The 24,053-nt window shown below is 31.6% G+C and overlaps 3 protein-coding genes across 6 annotated transcripts; 1 reads left to right on the top strand and 2 right to left on the bottom strand.

The window, feature by feature from the left end:
- Positions 1–365: 365 nt before the first annotated feature.
- On the top strand, positions 366–2,371 carry LOC143196257 (uncharacterized). Its single transcript, XM_076403913.1, has 3 exons — positions 366–1,900; positions 1,953–2,045; positions 2,103–2,371. The coding sequence occupies exons 1-3, from the start codon at positions 557–559 to the stop codon at positions 2,178–2,180; spliced, it is 1,515 nt and encodes a 504-aa protein (XP_076260028.1). The 5' UTR covers positions 366–556; the 3' UTR covers positions 2,181–2,371.
- Positions 2,364–5,713, bottom strand: Nadk2 (NAD kinase 2, mitochondrial). Its single transcript, XM_076403914.1, has 6 exons — positions 5,563–5,713; positions 5,078–5,339; positions 4,812–5,022; positions 4,594–4,755; positions 4,276–4,543; positions 2,364–2,688 (listed from the first exon to the last, which is right to left on the bottom strand). The coding sequence occupies exons 1-6, from the start codon at positions 5,672–5,674 to the stop codon at positions 2,456–2,458; spliced, it is 1,248 nt and encodes a 415-aa protein (XP_076260029.1). The 5' UTR covers positions 5,675–5,713; the 3' UTR covers positions 2,364–2,455.
- A 140-nt stretch (positions 5,714–5,853) lies between these two features.
- qvr (glycosylphosphatidylinositol-anchored protein quiver) lies at positions 5,854–23,678 on the bottom strand. Of its 4 annotated transcripts, XM_076403915.1 has the most exons (5): positions 23,536–23,678; positions 17,086–17,127; positions 10,054–10,101; positions 9,169–9,315; positions 5,854–7,555 (listed from the first exon to the last, which is right to left on the bottom strand). In XM_076403915.1, the coding sequence occupies exons 1-5, from the start codon at positions 23,561–23,563 to the stop codon at positions 7,335–7,337; spliced, it is 486 nt and encodes a 161-aa protein (XP_076260030.1). In that variant the 5' UTR covers positions 23,564–23,678; the 3' UTR covers positions 5,854–7,334. The 4 variants fall into 4 exon arrangements, with proteins under 4 accessions (XP_076260030.1, XP_076260033.1, XP_076260031.1 ...); XM_076403918.1 differs by lacking the exon at positions 10,054–10,101; XM_076403916.1 differs by lacking the exon at positions 17,086–17,127.
- Positions 23,679–24,053: the final 375 nt, after the last annotated feature.

Genomic DNA, 24,053 nt, shown 5'->3' with positions numbered 1-24,053 from the left:
ATTTATTAGAGATTTTTAAAAAATATTTTAAATTTAATATTTATACTATATCTATTAATCTACATAAGATAAATTTTTAAAAATGAGTTTTTTAAATTATTTCGGACATCTGTATATTTAGTTGCCTGACAACGAAATACTTAAGCAAGAATATATTTCAATAAATTTAAAATATATTTGAATTAAAAATTATTCATACTATTACGAATATACTCGATCAATATTTTAATTCTGGATATTAAATATTGCATTTTATTTATAATTAATTTTAATTAACTGTAAATTCAAAAGTACTGAAGTTAGCTACATTAAACTGCTTATTTTTATTGAACTACTGTCATTTTTAAATATCTGTCAACGGGGTTGCCGGCAAAATATTCAAATTTTCACTGCTATGATTAATTTTTGTGTTTATTAGTGTTAGTTATCAGTTAAATTGGTGGTGACCATAGAGTAATTAGAGACAGTTTTTGTGCAAGGAAGTATTTGATTTTATAAAGTAGTGTTGAAAGTGTTTTTTCATTACGTATTAAGTTAGAAACTAATTTACTAAAAAATGACTCCAAGAAGTGGTAATGCTATGAAGTCTAAAGTTAGTTTTCAAGGAAATAATAAAAAATTTAGAGGTAAATTGGAAATACCAAGGGACAAGTCTTTAATTAAGTCTAAACAAAAAGGCATCAAATCTGATTTCAAATACAGGAACATGAATAAAATATGTGACAAGAACATAAATAGAAATCAAAAAGAAAAAGAAAACATAAATACAAAAATTAAAATAGAAAACGATAAAATAGACCATCAAATTATGATCACAAATAAATATACATACACATTAAATGAAACTGATAATTTTAAAAACAACATAACGCAACAAGGCATCCCCATTTATAGAACAAAGTTTTTGGATCAGCCTTCTAAACATATTAATAAAGTTGATTTATATGAATTTGATGAAGACATTCCTGTTACTGAAAAAACAAGAGAACATTGCTATAAGAAATCTCCTAGGTTGTTAGAGGAACAAGAAGTAATAAAATGTAGCAAAAGCAAGATTCATTTTGAAAATAATGAACCCATCAAGAAAACTTACAGTAATATTGTTGATGGAATTGTACAGAACATTATGGGTAAAATTTCCAAGAGAAAGTTGTATAAAAATAAGAAAAACTTCATAGCAGTCAATGCAAATGGTCCTGTAAATCATATTCCACCTTGTGAGAATACTTACAAAATAAGTAATGCTTCTGTTGGTGATAATTCACATCAAAAATCATTGGATATAAGTGGAAAGCAGTTTAATTCATTGGCAAGTCCATGGAGAATAAATTGGGTAACACCAAGGCCAATTTTTATTAGCATAAAAAGTAATGCTTTGCCCAGAATTGATCAAGAAATGGTTATGGATCATACATTCGTTGAGAGTTTTGAAGAATCTTGCATAAAAAATAATGAAGTTTCCAAACTAGCTGTAATAAAGCCACTTATACAGCAGAGCATTCTCAATTATGTGAATAGCAACCAAATTCAGGATAATTCATCAATAGTCTCGAGTCTTTTTAATTCTGAGATGTTTAATAATCCTGTCAAAAATAATTTGAGACAAAATGTTACTATGTCTAACGATAATATGAAGAAAGATATTTTAGTTGCCAGTACACCAGTTCAAAATATTCCACAAAATACCAGTGAAATCTTTAAAAATGATTTAACAAAAAGAACACTATTTAATTCTGATTTAGATGAATCGGAAGATGTATTTACAATGAGGACTAATGATTTCATACAAACTCCATTGAAAAGTTATTCTGCCAAAAAGAAAAATTTAAATTATAAAAAAAATGTTTATTTATCAAGGGACAGCAGGAGCAATGCATTGAATGATGAAGATATTTTGATGGTATTTTGGTTTTAATACTAGTTCCGATTCTGTGATAATATTTTTATTGCAGACACCAACTCTTGGGAAGAAACGTAGAGCATCTTTTGAAAATGATCAAAATGCTGGAAATGTTCCTAAGAGGTTCAAGAAAAGTAAATTAGAGGTATTATTTTTAAAATAATTTATGTCGCAAATTATTTTATTGGTATTTTGTTTATAGGAAGAGCAAGAATCGTGGATAAAAAAATTTAATCAGGAATGTGAAGACATAAGTAATTATGATCTTTACATTGAATAAATCTGCTCCTATTTCGTCTTGTAGTATCTATTTTAGTGATATTTATTTATTTTAATTAGTTTATCAACTGTGTTATCCATAAATAGTCATAAAAAGTACAATTTGTGTACCTGCAAACTTTTGTGTTATTTATAGCTTTAAGATCTGTTTGTAGTTACAGTTTCCTGTAAAATAAAATGTTGCTTTTGTTATTGAATATTTTATTAATCTATATATGTAAATTATATATACTCCGATATAGATAATAGTATAAAAAATATATAAGTATATAACATTTAATTCTTAAAAGTAACAGTTCTCAAGGCATCTTCAGGCTTTACTTCCAACAATACCGTCGCACCATCATTAAATGAAAATGATACACCTCCGTCGATCACAAGTGATGCGTCGTAACAGTTCGATTTGATTTCCACCTTGGAAGCAAAACCTCTATTTTTGATCCCTTTGGGATTGGGCCATACAGCTGCCGATATCAGTTCACGTATGGTGTACGCCATTCTTTTATCATCTGAAAGGTAAGATATTATTGCTGTGGTGACAATTAAAGGTATGCGTGTACTCGTAGATATTGTATGGATCATATTTGTTGATATATCCTGTGTTAAAAATATTAATAGTCTGTAAAGATGTACAACTATCGATATATAACTGTGCTATATGTCGTATCTCAGACGGTCCTAAAAATTTGAATTGAAAACTTTGTAAAATAGACTTTTGTGATTTGAACACGATATCTTTGAATGGTAGAACTTTCATATGAGTCTTTAAAAATTTAATTGGTAAGGCTTAAAGTCATCAATTAAAAGAGGCTTAAGAACGTCAAGATATTTCTTGTGAGTTTTCAAACCTTAATTTTGGTTATGAGCTACTCAAAATCAGTTTTAAACGTGTGTTTACCTAGAGAAAGTAGCACCTAAGCCATTTTGCAAATCAATCAGGTGTATATTTTTAAAGATGTCGTAGTTTGACCGATATAATTTGATTTTAAAACTGTTCGAATTTTTAAAACCCTTTCATGGACGTTAAGCATAGGAAACATTAGCTAATTCTCAATAACAAGAATGGCAACAACGGTTACTATGGCAACGTAACATGTCAAAGGATAAGTCAACCCAGAAAGCTTAGCATTTTCTGTTTCTGTTATAAATAACTTAAGGGTAAAAGGTATATAAAAACACTATTATTAAATCTTTATAAAACTCGTTTTGGATAGGATTTACTCAAAATCTCTTTTTAGTCCACATCCCTATCAATATAAATAACGAGAAGGACTTCAAATCAATCTGGTTTATACTTTTGAAAAATATCATCATGACTCAGTTATCCATATTTTCTGTATGAAAATTATACAGAAAGAATAGGATCTATACAGCACTTGGATTAGGTTGAATACAAGGTGTAATTATGAGAAAAATATTAAAATACAAAATAACATGGAACGCGTACAAGGGCACACTTATTTAATGGATTTCAGTTTTCAGTACGAAATAGCTATAATTTTCAACCGCGAGAGGGGGTAATTTCAACCTAATTAATCGCGTTAACAAAATGATGCCTGTAAAATTTTAATTGCCTGGTGCAAATAATAGTTTCATATTATAAATGCCAACTAGAGATAAGTGCATACATGTACAAATAATCTCATTATTTTGGAACTATTTGAATTGCTAAGTATTTGTTTCTTTCTGTATAATATTGGACAGTATTTCTTTTTTATGACGTTTATATGATGTTGAATTCCAAATTCCATAAAATAATTTTGACAGTGTTGTCAAACTTTGGATTTAATATTTTTGTAAGTATATATATTTATTTAAAGATACAATGGAATATTAACATAAACTTTATATTAAGATAATTATGTGTGCAATATGGCATTCAAATTATATAAATATGGTAAAAAGAATTGCAATTCTAAATTAATACTTTAAATACTTGTTGGGAAGGTTACGTTTTTATAAATGTCAGTTAAAACAGTGTCAAACAAACAATATCACATTCAACTGGGAGGAGAGGATGTAATTAAGTTGTTTTACTAGTGAACATATACTCTATAAATGGAATTGTATATTTAAATTAGTGCAATGTTAATTACCTGGTGCGAATATTAAGTTCTTGTTATAAATATCTGCTAAAACTGTAGCTAAACTGTCCTTTCCTTCAGTTGGATCAATATCAAGTAACCGCAATAGTTCAGCTACATTTTGCACAGGTAACCTGTTGATGCTCAAGTGCCAGGATGTTGATCCTGTTCCTGTGCTGATACAGATGCCAGAACATTTCAGGTTGGTGTTTTCAGTGGATCCATTTAACCTCATCTGGATATGAGAAACTCTGGCTGACAACGTTTCACCTACAAAAACCTGCAATTCTATTTTAAATCTTTTTGCTTTCAAGAAAAATATAATAGTACCTCATTTAAAGCCAGGTATTGAAGGGCCTCTCCGATTATCAAGGGTTTCATTATGGAGGTTCCGATTTCACATCCATGCAGAAAGGTTGGTTTTGTATCAGTTCTATCAGTTGTAAGCATTGTTGTTCTGATACGGTTTCTCAGTAACCATTTGAAATCACCCTAAAATGTATTCAATTGAGTTATTGAATGATAACTGTGCATATGAGCTGAACTACACTTTGTAGCTTCTTGATGGCCCCTTGTATATCAGCAGAATATTTCTTTGGAAGGCACAAATATCCTTCAGACCTTTGTGGGTCAGAATTAAAGCCTATGACTGGCTTTTCATTATTATTCACCAAACTAGCTGCTAATAGGAATGTCCCATCACCACCCACAGGCATAATTATATCAGCATTTTGTACATCCTCAATAGTATAACTATAACTAATAAGAGCAAATATTAATACTAAATAGTCTGATGTTATAGTTGATATTGTACCGATCTACCACTTTAACAACTATATCCATGGATTCTAATGTTTTTAATAGTTTTTCTTCATATTTCTTGTGTAGATCATGGTAATGAACTAATTTGTCCATATCAGCACCTCGTCGACGCAATTCTTCGCGAAAAGTGGTTTCCCCCACGTTTTTATATTTTCTTTTTTCGAAATCGTACCTCGATAATTTAGAAACCACCAACACTTTTTCGGTTTTAATTGACTTTGTCGATAAATGCCTTGTGCAGACATTGTTTACACCTAAAATAGTTTTAACAAATGAAAAACTGAATTTTGTCATAAATAATTCCCTAGTTGATAGGATATAATGGACAAATATAGGTTTTAAAGTAGTGAGTAAACAAGCGAGAAGTTAGATACAAAGAATTATGGCAAGACACGTGAACTACTTGCAAATGTCAAAACAATATTGTATAGTGAAAGAGTGAAAACCCGTTTTTCGTATATAACTGAAGATTCTTACTTAGAACAATGTCCTTAAGTGCCAGTTTACAAGTAAACATTGATTTAAGATGTTTTTTTACGTTTTTTGAAGCATTTACGATATTATTTTTGCAATTATTAAATGGTGGCATAGGTTAGAGCACAACACTGTACTTTGAACTCGTCGTTTATCAAATTTTCTGTAAAAAATCTGCACAAGCTGTTGATTTGAGCTGGATATTTTGAAATGTGTCTTACATAATCTTTCTTTCATGTGGCGTCAAGGGTGGAATTTCCAAATATGACCAAATGAGACAAGATAAAAAGAACATTTCAATATAACAATTAGTTTTATTATTTTTTAATAATATACAATAAAGTTCTTAGCTTATAATTACAGGTAGGAGTGTTTATAAAGTTTTGGTAACATATAACATTCAATAAACTTTCTTAAATACCTAGGAGTTGTTGCTGACAAAGAGTTGCTGGAGTTGCTTTTGTTGCGACAAACTGATGCTTGTTATAAAAAAAGCAAACCTCCCTCAACTCCTTGTCCATACACATGATGTAAATAACATGGATAGGCCTATTACTTCTGTGAGAGGGACTTAAATGGCCTTCGACAGCTTAAGAATGTTTCCAGTGTGTGTTTCAGGTATATCATTTTGTTGTGGGTTATCTAAACAAAGCATTCCATGCTAACAACTTCAGTGACCTAAGAAACGAACTAAATAATGTATGAATGTCGCTAATTTCTTATGGTTATGTAAAAAAAACAGCAAAAATCTAAGTGGTGCCTTTTGTTCAGTAAGTTTTATAATAGGTCGAACTAAAATCAAACCGACTATTATACTAAGGAAGAAGAACAGATTTTCCAATGCTATGTGCAGTTTCGTGCAACTCATGCTGTAAATTATTACTTTCCTGGAATGTGTCTTTGAGGAATTAAATTATCTATATCCACATACCTTAACAAATTAGATCTATGTACAGAGGCTTAAATCATTAGTATTTCAATATAATTCTTTCAAGGACTGTGTTCTTTTAAAGGTGTTGAGAAAAATACTGGTTATGTTAATTTTAGTGCAATGACATTCACATCATCTTACAGTAAAAGCTCTTAAAATGTAGGAACAAACAATGGTGATCATCAGAATTTTCAAGATGATGTGAATAATTTAAGTGTATATCAATTATGCTCATGTTATATCCCATGATTATAATAGGCAAAATATTGACCTACCATTTTCAGTGTTGGATGAATGTTCTTAGGACAATTGTCAACAAGCAAAAGATTCGTAAGTGGTATTGAGCAAAAACCGACGAAACGATATGAGTAAACGATTAAAAAACTTTACTATATAGTTCTTAATGATATGCTACATTGTTATTACTTTGTTTTTAGAATACTGCTAATGAAATATCTAAATTTGTCGAACATTTTGGCATATTAACGGGAAATATTTTAAGTAAAAAATATAGTAAATGTTCTCTTTGGTTAAAAGGTGGCACTTGCCCGCATTCCCGCGTAGACAGTAACAGAACTGCATAGGATTTCGTGACGGATAAAACGTTAGTATCTACGATCTGGGGCTATATTAAAACGGCAATTTATCTAAAAATACTCATCGTGGATACCCTGGGCTTTCCTGACGTCCTTGTAGGTTCCATATTTGTTGGTTCGCTGTTAGTGGAGGGCTCAGGAACGGATATCCAGCTATATTATATATAAAAAATGAACAAACTCAACGACAGGTAACATAAACATGGAATAACGAAAGGGGTGAGGGTTAAAATTGGTCGAGTCTCTTTCTAACTAATCATGCAGATAATGCGCAGAACTACTGTCGTCACTAGTGTGGCAATGGCGTGAGGAAGTGTGGCTGGTCGGTTTGGTGGGCTCTCGTTACACATGTCTTCCTCACAGAAGCACATGTGACCGGTCCCGCTACTTTCCATCATGCATACGTGGTCCACCATGAATAGATTGATCTGTAGCTGCGACGTGCATGTGCGACGGACAACTTCATAAGCTGTAAATGAGATTTCTGTTAGTTCTGAATATAGAAAACGGTACTGAAATAATACTATAGTCTATTCAAAGTTTTTTTGTACATACGTCAAGATTTTAATGTATTGCCTGCCGTAATTTGCAGTTTATTAAACATCCACAATAGTTTGTACTGTAAAGTTGTTTTGTTATATTTATTTATTGTGTCTGTTTTAACTAGAGTAATACTAATTAGTAAAATGCGAAAGGAAATAATTCTAATTAGTAAAATGAGAAAGAAAAATGCTCCGAGTATAAAAGTGATTTTACGGTTTTATAAATTGAATTTGGCAATACGTTCGACTATGTTAATGACGTGCATTGGCTATTTTATTGGAAGGGCTTTAGTCAATTCCTTACTACTACAATATTTGGGTAATTTTTTTTGCTTTCATATGGATGTAGTAGCTTACATACGTAATTGTCAAATGCCATTCAATAATTTTGACGATTTGTTAGATTTTGATTTTAACATTTTTATAAGTAGGCATTTAAATATTTCAATGAATCACGAACTATAACAACTTTTTATAAACTACATTTGATAGGAGCATCTTTCCTTATTTCTTTTACTTATTAGCATTACTCTAATTAAGTCTGATGCGTCCTAAAGTGTAACTAAATCGGTTTATAAAATTCGATTTGTGTTGGTACTGGTTGCCACCGTTGTCATATATCAATGTAAATATAATAATACACAACTCTAACCTACAAACTACCGTCGCTGTTCAACTGTTGTTTAAGTGCTTCTATAAATATACAAGAGATGTGCTATAATATTAAAATTATTTTATCATTATTTTATTTACGTTAGTATTTTGTTGTCAGAGTAAAAATTAACAAACACTTAAATTTAGTGAGGCAATGTTGCATTATAAATTTTGTTGACATGCATTGGCTGTTTTATTGAAATAACCATATACCATATGTACTTCTGTCAACTTTTTATACATTTTGAAATGTACATATCTATAATATTTTAAGTTGATTATCATCTGTTTGCTATTATCTGAACATTCATCCATAAAAGTTTTAATAAATGTTAATATACTTCAAGAGTTTAAATAAGTAGAACTTTTTATATGGTCTTGTTGCCAGATATTAATTAAAACGTCTAAAATCTGTTTTAATATAAGAAATAATGAAAAAATCGTTATATCGCATATACCTATATATATATATATATATATATATATATATATATATATATATATATATATATATATATATATATATATATATATATATATATATATATCAATCAAATTCTGCAAATGTAATCCTTTTTATCAGTCGTAACTCACCGTATGGTTAGTTTGGTGGACTTAAATTATCATTTACATATGTTAAATCTTTGATGAAACTTTCTACTGTTTGTACTGTTTGTAAAGTAAAAAACATACGGAGTTCTTATTCAGTTTATTTTATTCATTTTAGTTATCTATGGTAATAAATGTAGAATTACAATGAATACATTTTTAAACCAATGAAATGGGTTTGGTAGTTGACGCCCGACCTGTTGTCATAGTAAATTGTTTGCTTTTGATACGGGGTGAATTAAAATAGAAAAAAACATTTTCACAGCTGTTGACTTACGAGATTTTGCGTTTCGGACCATTTTAACACAGCAACCGTTGCATATCATCAAGGGCGGCTGGTCCTTCGGTAGGGCCGTGTAGTTGAACGGATCTTTGCAGCGCATGTCCGACCAACTATCGCACTCATAGCAGTAGATCTGACGAGCTACAAATAGGAACTTCGCCATTTTAGACGCTATTACTCCACAGCGTTAAAGTGGATAGATACGCTCGTTCTTGACACATTAACACATCGCCAATCATCTTTGAAATTACCTTCTTATAAAGGGTAATTAATTTAAATATATTCGTATGTAGGCAACTAAAGATACAAGCAAAACAAACGTATGGCTGCTTTTATTCTTAGTCTTGTTTTATTTGTGCATTAAATTGAAGCAAATTCGATGCGCATTAATAAAATAGGTTAGTGTAGTTTAGGTATAGATGGCGCGAATAAAAAATAACGTGTCAACTCAACACTATACGAATATAATTGCGATCAAGAATTGAGGCTGTTTCCATCCACCTTAACTGATTTCGAAACGACATAAAACCACCATCGAACCATTCCGGACGATGGCCTCGTCTAAGAAAAAAAGGAAACATGCATCATCACAAAAACTCCGGTTTTTCCCCCATTCAACGTCGCTGCGGCAACAATGTGTAGCGTGCGTGTTCAACGTTGCCGCAGTGACTGACTGTAAATCGCACAGGCATACGTGAAAACAAAAAACGGAGATAGAGACGGAGAAAAAGATCGAAAGACATATAGATAGAGATAGATAGAGAGGAAAATGCCTCACACATGATTGAAATAAATAAACAAAAAAACAAATGAGAAATCAAAAAAGTGAGATAAAGATAAGGTTAAACTGGAAAAAATGCAAAATAACAACAAACTTACTTTGACATTCGGCTTTACATATGGTAGTTATAGCTAGCAATATTATCACTGAAAAATAAAGCAAAAAAAAACCAAAATTAATGGAGATCTCAACGCGCTGCTTTGTACCCCGCCGAATCTGAAATCTACGTCGGCCACGTCAGTTCGACTGACAGATACAATGCTGAAGTTAGCCCGCTATGTACAACTAAGGTCAATGCGGAGATTTCAGTTCGATCTTGGTGTGCGCAATGACAGGTGTCATATACAGGGTGTTTTTATTTTTCCGGACAGATTGCGAACACGAAACACACACTCGAGACGGGGCAAGAACGAAACTGACAAAACACCCTGTACAACGCCCAAAATTGAACAATAAAAATACCGTGTCGAAAGTTTTTGTTCTTTTTTTTTCGTTGAGTGAAATCACACTGCATGAGGCAAACACAAAAAATAAACAAGGAATAAAGATGTGATTTGAAGCATTCTAGAAACTAAGTCGGTGATTAGTCGATTTACAAAACTTTTTTAATTCGAAAAAACAAAGGAAAAAATCGAATTTCTTGCTCGCTGTCGAATCTCGACAGGTGTCAATTAAGCTATTTTGACCGATACTCGCGCCGATACTAACCAAAAGGAGAGGAAGTAGGAGGAAGAAGAAAAACGTCAACAAGGTATTCTTATGTTGCTATCATAACCTATAAAATAACGCGAGTGATGTTACGTGTCGATTATTTAAAAAAGTTTTGCTTTCGTATTACTAGTTATATATAATCTAGGTTTAGTATCTAAAAGGTTTCAGATTCTCTTTCGATGATCTGTAAGAAAACTGGGTTAAGGTAGGGTCTTGCTCGGTCGGTAAAGAAAATACCTTTAATAATTGAGGTAGACGTCGGAAAGTGAACTGATACAGAAGCTTAGTGACATGTATATTGGAATATTGTATATTGTTGCCATTTGAAAACTGGATTATTTCAAAGTAACAGACTACTAAATTTTCTTGATACTTTATGGTGTTATTGTATAGTTTAATTTTAACACGTTCTGTCTTTGAATTTAAAATCATATGATATTGTAGTTTTGAAAAAAATTGACGCTAGGAATAGCACAGTTTTCAAAGGTAACTAATTAACAGTACATTTGACATTGCATATCGTAATTCTAATAGTGAAGATGTTTCTGTGGCATGTGTTCTTGGTGGCAATGTTATGTTGTACGGATATTTTAACAGTGGTGATGTTTATGTTAGTGATCATTCGATGATTCTGGTCTTGGGCAGCCTCAAAGGGATGGGCTAATGATTTTTATATCTTATTGGGCCTATGAATTAATTTTAAAGGATATATTTAAACCATATGTTCTTAATATAGTTTTACTGTATATTCAATCGTATCGGATACATTTGTAACCAACTTCATGTTGAAGCATCGCTGATCGTCAAATTTGAATTTTTGCGAAGTTATTATTTTCTTATTTCAGTTTGAAGAAAAAGGCAACTGATGCTGCCTGGGGCTTATGGTAACCATGCTCCATGGGTTTCATGTGAATACCGATTTCGACGTTTTAAAAGTGGTGAATTGACAACGACTTTACTGACACTAAAGACACAGTTTCAGTGGCAAATTCGGAAAGTATTTTGCATTTTGCATTGTTATTGGTGATTCAAAGTGGATCCATTACGAAAGTGCAAAAATGGTGACTAACCGGTCATGCATCAACATCAACGGCAAAGCCGAATATCCATGGCTCCAAGTTAATGCTCTGTATTTGTTCACATTGCTGCTAAAACTTAATGAAACCATCAATGGGCTACACAGTTGCTATTGCTATCGACTACAGTTGATGAGTATGTTGCAAAACCGGTGAAAATATGCTTGGAAACATTAAAATGGAAAGTGCCACCCCACTCGCCATATTCTCCAGACATTACTCCTTCTAACATATGACTTGTAGACTCTGTGAATAGCGTTTCACTGCTTATGAAGGTAAATGGGGACAAAAATAGGTCAATTTGCGAATATCCTCAAAAGATACATCGTTCTTTTGAGATGGAATCCGTAGTTTGCATGGAAGGTGGGAAAAGTACTAGTTATCCATTGACAATGCTTTTAATAAAATATATTATACCGATTTTCACAAAAAATACATTTCAAATTAAAGAAAAAATCCTTCAAAACTAATTTATAGGCCATTCTGTTTTTAAAATATTGGTAAAAAATGGTTCTTACTTTGACCTTGATACGATAGAAGAATGTATAGAGAAGTATAGAATGTAGAGAAATTTCTAGTAAATCGGTTCACTACAACTAGAGATGTCATGCCAACCGTTTCGAAAAAAGTTTTGAGAAAAACACCTTTTAAAGTTTTGCCAAAAATGATTTAAATTTTGAAAAATTCTAATGGGGTTAGTTCTCTAAGGGAACTATTCGGGGGGTTAATATTTGAAAATATAAGAAATCTAGATTTTATCAAATTTCTAGACCAGGATATCCCCTTAAAGACTAATCGATAAATAAAATTCAACAAGTGTTTCTTCGAGAACTGGGGAAGACGTTGCCATAAATGCATTGTACTCAAGGGAGACTTTACAATGGATAAAATAAGTTACATTTTGCTTCAAAGGTTTTACAACATGAAGAAAGAGTTAATTATTTTTAATTAAAATATTGTAAATTAATAGATAATGAGCCATAAGCCAATAGTGTTGTTTCAAAAAACTGACTATAACTTAGTGAAAATATTATTGATATTAATATTATATAGTGTTGATTTATTATGAACATTGTATACATAGCTTTATTTGAAACTTAACTTTTTTGCCTTTGTCGAAGTAACTTTCAATGAATAAAAGTTTACACAATTACAAATGTGTGTTTTATAGTTTGTTTTTGAATGAGAAAACATATTATTGGCACTTATATGAGAACAAGAAAAATAAGCTAGTTAAAGTTATAGTTAACACACTGGATCATTATTTATTGATAATTGAGGCCACCCCTAAGTTAATGTAATGAAGGCGACAAGATTGTCCTCCTACTGTTGCGATAGTCGCGGCTTTGAATCCCACTAGGTATCGATGTAGTTGGGTTTGTTATTGTAATTGTAAATCTATTTTGGTGAAAGTGTAAAATTTGATAAGGAATAATCAGGCTTGGTAAGATGGAACCCACGTTAAGCAATAGATAAACAGTCCAGATAAACTCTGGTTGGCAGAAATAATACTTTAAAATGTAACAAAAAAAAACAATCCCTCAATATATTTATGCTTTCATTTAGACACAGTGAAAATGTGGAATGTGGATCAAATTTTGCCGAATAACTAATATATTAGGAGTCAAAAACGAAATTTTACCGTTAGGAAATTCCATATGGACGCACAGCATGGCACTCTGCTATGAAATCGTGGTACATCAAATGTACTGGTACACATCTATCGATCAATTGAGATAAATCAAAGAGTCCCAACCAAAGTATGTACACTGCGGAGGGAGACATCTGGCAGTAGTTGTAAAAGAGTTAAAAAATAAATCTACAGAGCAATAACCAAGAAATGCCAATAACTAGTGCATATGTAAATCAGAAATTATCAATGAAAATGAAACATAAGAACAAAATCTATTAACTCCAAATGATTCTATTCAAATTACTCTCCAACAAATAACGGAGCAATTACCCAAAATGGATGAACCCATTATAAAGCTTGAATATTTGACAATATTTTTTCAATAATTACAATAGCACGTAACCTTATAATTAGAGAATTATAAGGTTACAAGCTGTTCTAGACATAAATGGATATCTGAGGCCTTTGCTAACAAGTTATTTAATAAATTTAAGTAATATAACTGGGAAATACAGCCAACGCTGGTAGTGCCTAAACAAATAATCATTGGGAAGAGATGGGATACATAACAGAAGTATTGTGGAGTGCTTTTAATGTCCCATGGTACTTTAGAAATAGTATTCTTCATAGATATATAATACATATTTTTTCAACATGTCAATATCCAGGTAACGAAGGGGATTAAGCCTTTTGCGCTGGTCTAGTGTGTTAGTGGTGTAAAAGCAAAGTAGAATGTTAGTGTACATGTTAATATTAGTGTAAACAAGTTGATGGAACTTAAGACATTTTAATGGTTTTCCTAAATCACTAATACGGTATTATTTAAACGTATATATGTATATATATATATATATATATATATATATATATATATATATATATATATATATATATATATATATACTATACTATGCGACTAAGCTACTATAGTTTTTAATAATCGACAAGTATTAAGTAACATTTTCTTTCTCGATATATATGTCGTATATTCGCCGAGCAAGACAGTACCGTCGTCCAAATAGTCCAAAGGTCCAAGAAGGAACCACCTGACTCGTTTAGTGAAAAAATAAACTAATCTAACTTGAAGTAATACTACTGAAAAAGTCGTTCAAAGGCAATTTGGTTTTTCTAGCAATAAACAAAACATATCGAGTCATACGGAAAATATATTCGTTGTCTTGACAGTTCTTGTTGTGTGAATCAGTGAATTCATCGCCATCACAATTAATTTTGAATGTTGTGAAGTTTGAGGTGTTCCTTATGATTTTTACATTTAGTATTGCTTAAAATATTCTGTGATGATACTTTTTTTATTAATATTTTCCAAAAAAGTATTAAAATTAGACATTGAAAACAGTAATTTTGTCAAAAAAAATGGTAACTATGTTTGTAATAATATATTGGAGATTAGGGTTTTTTAACAATAGACTATAAATTATTAGTAAATGAAGTGAAATGCTCGAAATGAAGCTTTATTGCTGTTCGATGCCGTGATGGATAATATAGAGATGAATATGATACAGATAGAATACGATACAGAGATATATTACCTGCTTAATGTGTATTTTCATATAAACCAAATAGAGAAGGCCAAGGAGTTTAAGCGTCTTGTTTAACTGATACAGAATGGTAATATCAAGAAAAATGCGGAAACTAAGACGTCCTTAAGAAGTAATTATGTCTTTAAAATACTAGATGTTTATTTTAGAATCCCAGTCGACTATATCTATAAAAAGATGAAGATTTAATTTCCATTTTTGGATTGATTGATTGATTGAGACAATATTTGTGAACTAGTTCAAAATTCAGTTGAAACTTGAACATATGAGATAGATTAATTCAGAACCAGAACGATTGATCAACGTCTTGTCAAAAGAATCATTTTGCCAAGTTATAAAATTAAATTATGTCATAACAGGTCAATTGAAAAGTTCCCGGGCTAACACATAGATGGCCCTACTAGAATTAAATCCATATGTTTTTAGTTAGCCCTAATCCTATACGAATATTTGGATATAAGAAAGCTCTGTGCAAAGTGGGTACCACGCGCGCTCACTTTTGACCAAAAACGACGAGTTGATGATTCGGAGCAGTGTTTGAAGATGATAAAGCGTAATAAACCCGAGTTTTTGCGTCGATATGTGACAATGGATGAAATATGGCTCCCTCATTTCACTCCGAAGTCCAATCGACGGTCATCCGAGGGAACTGCACACGATGAACCCACTCCAAGGCGTGGGAAAACGCAACAGCCGGCTGACAAGGTTATGGCGTCTGTATTTTGGGATGCGCATGGAATAATTTTCATTGACTACCTTGAAAAAGGGAGGACCATCAACAGCGACTATTACATAGCGTTATTGGATCCTTTGAAGGACGAAATCGCCGAAAAAGGGCCGCATTTGAAGAAAAAGAGAGTGCTGCCTCACCAAGACAATGCACCGTGTCACAAGTCAGTGAAAACGATGGCAAAAATCCATGAATTAGGCTTCGAATTGCTTCCTCATCCACCGTATTCTCCAGATCTGGCCCCAGTGACTATTTCCTGTTCTCAGATCTCAAAAGAATGCTCGCTGGGATGAATGCTCGCTGGATTTTGCACTTGTTTCAAAGTTTGAGATGTCTATGTACCTACTAATCTACTACTAATCCAGTGGATGTCGAGTTTGGTGTGAGGAAAAAGTCTGGCGGATATCGAAGGTGGATATTATTTGGAAAAGTTAATACCTCATGTAGAAAAATCATGGATATCAGTCAGAACTTATCGGAATTGAATTAATTTTTATTAGGACTACAAGTTTAAACTTTGCGTGTCACAAAAGATGGCGTTAGTGGAAAGCAGACCTAAATGGTGAACGCGAAATTTGATATGCAAAGGCAAAATATTTGGCAACAATATGGCACAGCATCATATAAATAACTGAATAAATTTGACTAGTTTTGAGTCCAACAAGCCTTAAAAGCCTTCCTGAAGCCTTAAAGGCGTAGAATCGGTTTAAAGATATATGTATTAGTGAAATAATGTATCGAGAAAGGTTCCAGGTGTTCATATCAGGCGATTTTCAAGTGCAAACGAAAAGCATCTGGAGTAGTAACAAAACTGAAGATTGAGAATTGGAGGCGCTTATTTGAGAAGTATTTGGGTTTAGAATGCTCATAATAAATCAAGTTTTCATCGCTTATGAGAATTATGAAGTACTGTTTTCTTTTATAAACCTCATTCTGCAATTATTATTTTGATGGTTAATAATTATTTCTTTATTTTCTTGGGTGTCTGGTACTGTTATTTTTAGCAAGTCCCATTTTAATGAGTATAGTTAAAAAGAAATCCATTATTTTTGTATGTCATTGAAGGCTTTATTTAATTTACTTAGAATGATCCGATTCAGGGCAAATATGCGCCATTTTGATCGATAACCACAAGCTCGTGTGGTTTGGTTCTCTTCAATCTTTTAGAATTCCTGCGCTGTCCAATAGCTGTATTGTAAAGTAAATTTTGGTTTTTGTTATTTTTTGAAATACTTGATTGCAATAGTGAATTCACTGATGTTATATACATTCGAATCGATGCTATAAGATGGAGGGGGTAACGAATATGTTTTCCGGACGACTCAACACTGATGATAATAATAATAATTACAAAATAATAAGAGAACCAAAATCAAAAACCAAAAAAGGAAAAGGTCGGTCTTAGAGCAAAATGTACTCACGGGCACATTCCCATTGTGATTTTCCAAAATGTACAAAATAGACTGTAATAAAATAGGGTGTCTTGAGTGAGAGGTTGAAATAATTTTGTACTATACAGGGCCAGCTGTATGGTATTTAATATGAAGATATATGCGACTTTTCACCTATGGGCCACTATTCTTTAACGTACTACAACTAAAGGCTACGATAGTTGATGCTCGGTATTCAATCGGTATGGTTTACCGCAAGGTGTCTCAAAATTTAGCAGAACAAAACAGTTCATAAAAAATATTTCTGAAATCTACTGTGATCATAAGTATATAGTCTATTCAAAGTTATTTTGTACATATCTCATTTAAATTTGTGAGTTTTATTTCAGTTTGGCTTTGATATACAACAACGTTCTAATCTAAATAAAATAACTGAATAAATATGTTATCAAATATAATTTATTTCAACATTATAGTGCATCTAAAAACTACAGTTAATTACAGCCACAATAGCTTATAGGTTAGAGTTATAACCTCTTATCACTATTGCTTTCAAGAATTTTACATACCACTGTCAACCGGACGACTTTGACAGGCTCATTCGTTTACGTGTTCGAACTAATCAGACAGCATTGTGTCTCTTTTTAATTAGAATAAAATGTGAAAGAAAATATTGTGTGATTCTAAAACGAATTTAGAAATTGCGACAGGCAATACATTAAATATCTTGATGACGTATGTACAAAAAACTTTGAACAGATTATAGTACGTTTTTGAATGAAAATTGAAATAGGTCACACTTTTATCACAAAATTATCAGTAAATTAAAACATTATGTGCATTTTGACACACTCCATATAGGACTGTGAATTAATTTTGAGGATTCCTTTCAAAACAAAATATATTTTTTTGTGATAATTTGTTATTGACGGGATATGTCGCGTGAATATGACAGTTATATATAGAACGGAACACTTCTATAAGTTTCCATGCATTTACAAAGAATAAGTACATTTACAAAAAATCATTTTAATGGATCATGATCTTCCATGATGATTTCGTTTGGTTTGATCTTTCTTATATTTGATTATTTTCTGTCGACCAAACTGTATCTTGTTAATTGTACCGAAACCAACAATTCTAAAAGGCAGGTAGGTAAGGGGAAGGTCCAAGTACATATTTTTGGCATAAATATGATTATAGAAGAATCCATACCATATGACATCTACTGTCTCTATAAATTAATTCACATACCTATTAGATCAATAATAATTCTACGTCAGAAGAATTAAAAAGTTTGGTCAGGTTTAGGAATATATATTAAGCTATTCACTTGTTTTATTCGCTGTAAAAGAAATGGTATGCTGGTTAAAAGTCAACTTAATCGGACAATGAAATATATTTTATCGGTTTTAGTTTGGGTAAATTATATAAAACTGTGTTTATTTATATCTCAGTAATAAATATATTTAGAGTTTATTTTAGTTATGGTATTTGGTTTTAAATATTTTCTGTGGTTAATCAGCAATTAGTTTTATTTCCATTAAAATATCCAACCTGTTGCTATATATAACCTTCTAATCCATGTTTTCATTACATCTTCTGAGTCATGTTTGTCGTAATAGGTGGATCCATTAGTAAAAAAATAGTACCATGGTAACCGAGAATAATTTCGATATTCATTTCTTAGATTTTCTAGCTCGACAAAACAGGACACTGGATAGGATGTCAGGTTTACAGGAAACCGACACATATAGATATATACCTTCGGGCTTCGTTACACCATCATCCTAAAATATAGTAAGTGTACTGGGACCAATGCTTTATCTGCTCTACACTTGTGATATACCACAATTAGAAAATATTACGATGACTACATTTGCTGAAGATACTGCGATTATAGCTGTCGGAGACAATAGTGAAGAAGCATCACGAAAATTACAACAGGCAAGTGACAATATAAATAATTGGACACAAGCTTGGAAAATAAGAATTAATGAAAGTAAATCTGTACATGTGCAGTTCACCTATAAACAGACCGTAAAAGCACCAATAACATTAAATAATACTGTCATTCCATATAGCAACAACGCTAAATATATTGGAATGAATCTTGATGCCAAACTTCGCTGGAAGGAACATATAAAGAAGAAAAGAAAAGAACTGGAATTGAAATATAGGAAAATGTACTGGCTAATTGGAAGAAAATCACAATTATCAGTACATAATAAATTGCTATTATATAAGCAAATACTGAAACCTACGGAGTTCAATTATAGGGATGTTCCGCAAAGAGTAGCATAAATAAAATAAAAAATTTTCAGAACAAAGTCCTGAGAGGTATGGTGGGCGCACTTAAATACGAGACCTTCAGATACCAACAGTTAGTTAAAAAATCAAGAAAATTGCAGGGGGCATGAGGAAAGACTCCATTCTCATGAGAATATTGAAATATTGCAGCTTTTGAATACCATCAGAACAGAACACAGGCTCAAAAAAATCAAACCATCTGATCTTGTGTAGTGAGGTGCATATATTAAAAAATACAGCAGTGACATGTATAAATCATAAAGACAAATTGTAGGTTAGACAGGAAACTACTAGTAACAATGTATTAATTAAATAATAAAAAAATATATAAAAATATATTTGCCCTGAAATCATTCATTTCCTAAGCATTTATTACATCTCAGCAATATTCTTCAGAAAGTGAACTTAACAACTTCAAAGAGCCTAAGTCATTCCCAATATAATCTAATGCTACTATAAAAGGGAAAAGGCTTTAAAGAACAAAGTTATCTTTCGTTAAAGTTTCGACGCTCCGTTAAAAGTGATTGTCTAAAGGTAACAGGTCCTCAGTGAATTTGGACAAATGTACGTAGAAAAAACAGTGATCGACGATATGAGTGATATGAACATAGGGCCCAGTCAGATTTGATCGAGACTAGAATGGTAACTGGCCACAATTATCAGTTCAATGTAGTCGAGGTTCTAGTTGTTCGAGAGTTTTTTGAGATTTATAAATACCAAAATCGTTTCGGCAATGATAAGGCTATAAGACCAACCCTATGTGGCACCCCAACCTCCGAATTTTGTAATTAGTCGACAGACCATTAAAAAGCACAATCCCTGATGAAGAGCTTAGAATCAGATCTTCTGCACTGAAGATACAAGCAATTACATGATCTATTCTTGGGCAATGATGCTCGTTTTGTCCATAAAACTAAAGCGAGAGTCCAAATTCCAAAAGGAAGTAAGTCATTGCTTTGAATGTATCTTGTTTGAAGCTTGTGAACGATAGTTACCATGCCAAAAATATATTGCATTGCATTCAAAAATTCAGGATGTTTTTCTAAATGTAACAATTATTAAATGATGCCATGATGATAAATTAGTTAAAGAAACACTGAAGACATTGAGAAGGATCAAGGAAGACATTTCATTGGACATTATATTTATTTTTTACTAGGAATTATAATGGTTAATAGCGGATAATATATTTATAAATATAGCATTTTTAACTAATGAGGTCGAAGTGTGCTGATAACTTTCTAAGAATATTAATTTTTCTCACATAATCCAACTTTTATCAGAATTATGGTAAAAGGTTATATATACACAGGCAAAAGAAATAGTTTATTGAAATATAATTAATTTTATCTTTCTGGACTTGACAGGTACCATTAATACATGTCAGGATACTATGATAATAAAATATTACAAAATATTTAATTAAATAGTGTATATATAGGATGAACTATCTGTTGATTAGTTTTTTAAGTGTATGTTTTTCAACATTAGTAAGAAACCAAAATTATTGTTATTTTCGACGTTATGCAAACAAAGAGAGTTGGTTTGTTTAAATTAAAAATGGTAATGAAGTCACAGTAAACTGCTACACCAAAATGATAACTGATTTCAGCGGTTTACAAAAGTATTTAATGAATATATCTGACGAACTATTCCTGAAAAAGTCACAAATCATCGACAATTCGTGTCGAAATTGGGTTAAGAGGATGGGTATTGAACTAACTGCAGTACTTCAATAAATATTCCTATATTGTGCTTTCTCGACTCTCTGGAATAGATGGTTCACCCTATATAATGCCAATACGAGGGTTGCTATTTGTATTTCTGGCCTTTGTAGCACTAAGGGTTGTCAGGTGCCATCCGATTTATTCATTGGAAACGTTGACCTTGTTGGACATAACCTTCTTGATATGTTTTGTAATTAAAAATTAATTAGTAACTTTTTCGTATGATTATTTTTCATAAATTTTGAAGTGGATTGTCAAGAGAATATCCTACAGAACCGTACAGGACTGGTTTAATGAATTTCGTGGAGATCGTCTAAAATCCATTGTTGTGCCAAAAACATCGATATTATAGATAATCTTATAAAGCAATATAATTCATGTGACATACCGTCAGACTAAGGAATCTTACATAGAGAAATATTAATAGCAATCCTCGTAATACATTTACATTTAATTTTTGATCTGAAAAATGTTTCACTGTTTAGGGTTTTATTCCCTTATAGAATAATATACTACTCTGATCAAAAAATAATAAGACTGTCGAAATAAAGCGATAATTAGTTACCTATTTTTCCAAATTTATTTTATTTTCTTTAAAGAAACACATTTTAGATATGATGCATTGATTATTATTAATTTAAGTCTCTGAAGTAGTTGTTGAATTCGTTCTCTGGTTTAATTTAATTTTAATTTAATCTCCTCAATAAAACGAAATTCTCGAAATGATTTTTTCATATTAAAAATAGCTAGTCCAACGCTAAGGTTCACTCCTAGTATAAATCCATATGTTGTAAACCATAATAATGGGTTTGATGAGCCTTTATGTGCTTTTGAACTAGAAGAGGGAAGATGGATTTGATGTCCAAGTTATTGTTTAAAATAGATTGACGATTTAAATGATGTATTGAGGGTATCAACAGGTATGCGATAACATTGCTGCTCAAAAATTGTCGTGGTTCTCAACAGCAGATGTCGAGAAGCCCATATATATCAATCGAAAACACTTCTTCTGACAGAGCAGCATCACTAAATTACCTTTTTTGACCTTTTAAACATTTGGAAAATCAAAAACATGATTCAAACGAAATGTACTTAATTAATTTAAAAAACGTAATGATTTGAAAACGACACAGATGTCAGTTAAGCAATTAAAATACCAACCCAGACGAGTTAAATTTAAAAGTCTCACTATTTTTTGATCACGGAAGTATGTTTTAAGTAAGACGTTATTAAAAGCATTAAATACAGCATAAATTTGGGAGCTTTTGTAATTTTTTTGCTATATAATTTTCACGAAAAGGACTTGATACGTTTTTACCAAAAAATGTTTAGATAGAACAAAGGTTTTGTTGGTTTATTAGGGAATATAACTAAATATATTGTATGATAAAGATGCTGTATCATTATTTTTGTTAAAAACCGTGGTTGTGAATTAATTTTGAGGGATATGCAATAAATACCGTAACTTACACAGTAGTTTTTAAGTTTTTTGTTATATGTTAATTTGTTCAAATCAAACCAACATATTATTTATTACAATTTAACTTTTCCTATTATTCATGAGAAAGAACACTCTTGTCATCTGAAAAACTGGGAAGATGAGAAATCGAGACCGCCAAAATCCGTGAAAACTTAAACGAAAATATTTCAATGGAAATCTAAATATTCCCGTCATTTTCACCAGACTTTACTCTTTCCGATTATCATTTTTCCCTCGATCAGATACCAAAAGATTAAGTCATCTAGTATTGGACATCCTCAAAAGAAGCGTCTCTTTTTCTGATTTATATGTGGCCACAAAGTAATGGCTACCGATGAACAATACCTTAAAAATTAATAATGTAGACAATTTTTGGTAATAAAATCAATCAACCCTCAAAATTAATTCACTCACTGAAATATTCATAACCGAAAATCGCGTGTTTTGACAATTCTCGGTACATTTTTGTCAGAATATATTTGTCGTATTATGTTATATATATATTATAATGTTTTACGAGAGTCATTAAATATGATTCTCTGTCATCATAGTTTATTGATAGTTATAGTGTTACGATAAATTGAATAAATGTGAGTTAAACATGTAAAATTGTCTACATCTAATGAATGTGACATAATAAGGAATACCACTTTGAGGGTACCGTTGGGTGGAACTAAAAAAACGAGTTGTCGAGATGATACTATAAGCTATATACAGTAAATATATCTATGGTGGTCCTTATAAAATAACACAAACTGATAATAAAGTAAAGATAAACGCTTTTCATTTCTATCTCTCGGTGTGAGATGCTGAGAACTGAATTTTTCGATTTCTTTTTAAATCAATAGCCAATAGGTGAGAAGGTTTTTGATTGTTCGTGTTTTGGTGAAGAACGGTGATGGAAAAGACGGTTTTGTAAAAGAGTTTTTAGTCTGGAACAGCTAGTGAGAAAAAAGCCCTTACCTAATATCGTAAATAGTTGCTTATACATTTTGTACACTAAAATTGATCATATTACACGGTGATACTAATGCGATTTGATTGGTTTCATCGCGTCTTCACGGGCGATGCTACCAGCAACTCAGACATTTTCGGATCTATGTGTCGGTATTGATTTTACCAACCTTATGACGGCTAACTGCAGTGGCTCGTAGGGCGTTGTCGTTCCGTCAATTCCAACCCTTATACGGTAACGTTAATGTCGCACGTATTTGTTCTAGAAATTTTAATCACGTTATTAAGTACACGTCAGCGTAGTTTTTATTAACAATCACTAGTAGGAATATGGATTGATTATGTATTAGATGTATAACTTAATTTTAAAATATTTTTCTCTAAGTTTAAATAGGAAAAATCCAAGGAGGTTGGTCACTGTGGTGATGGTCAGCTCTCAAGTCAGTCAGTCAGTTTCTTGATGTCTATTTTTAATGTAAAATTAAAATCTTTAAAACACCAGGATATATTTACGAAGGTGGTTCAAA

This window comes from Rhynchophorus ferrugineus, unplaced genomic scaffold, assembly GCF_030347505.1.
Source record: "Rhynchophorus ferrugineus isolate W39M unplaced genomic scaffold, kcgeb_rfMv2 rfM4, whole genome shotgun sequence".
In the NCBI taxonomy this organism is placed as follows: Eukaryota; Metazoa; Arthropoda; class Insecta; order Coleoptera; family Curculionidae; genus Rhynchophorus; species Rhynchophorus ferrugineus.
This window is presented reverse-complemented; position numbering and strand designations above follow the sequence as displayed.

Excerpts from the sequence above, each read along its gene's own strand:
- LOC143196257 (XM_076403913.1), top strand. The coding sequence starts at position 557 with ATGACTCCAAGAAGTGGTAATGCTATGAAGTCTAAAGTTAGTTTTCAA. Across the intron at positions 1,901-1,952 it reads ATGATGAAGATATTTTGATG|ACACCAACTCTTGGGAAGAA; the intron begins GTATTTTGGTTT and ends TTTTTATTGCAG. Across the intron at positions 2,046-2,102 it reads TCAAGAAAAGTAAATTAGAG|GAAGAGCAAGAATCGTGGAT; the intron begins GTATTATTTTTA and ends TTTTGTTTATAG.
- qvr (XM_076403915.1), bottom strand. The coding sequence starts at position 23,563 with ATGTATAAGCAACTATTTACGATATTAG. Across the intron at positions 17,128-23,535 it reads GCAACTATTTACGATATTAG|TCTATTTTGTACATTTTGGA; the intron begins GTAAGGGCTTTT and ends ATTTTATTACAG. Across the intron at positions 7,556-9,168 it reads GGTCCGAAACGCAAAATCTC|CTTATGAAGTTGTCCGTCGC; the intron begins GTAAGTCAACAG and ends TCTCATTTACAG.
- Nadk2 (XM_076403914.1), bottom strand. The coding sequence starts at position 5,674 with ATGCCACCATTTAATAATTGCAAAAATAATATCGTAAATGCTTCAAAA. Across the intron at positions 4,756-4,811 it reads CCATCAAGAAGCTACAAAGT|GGTGATTTCAAATGGTTACT; the intron begins GTAGTTCAGCTC and ends AATACATTTTAG. Across the intron at positions 4,544-4,593 it reads AATACCTGGCTTTAAATGAG|GTTTTTGTAGGTGAAACGTT; the intron begins GTACTATTATAT and ends ATAGAATTGCAG.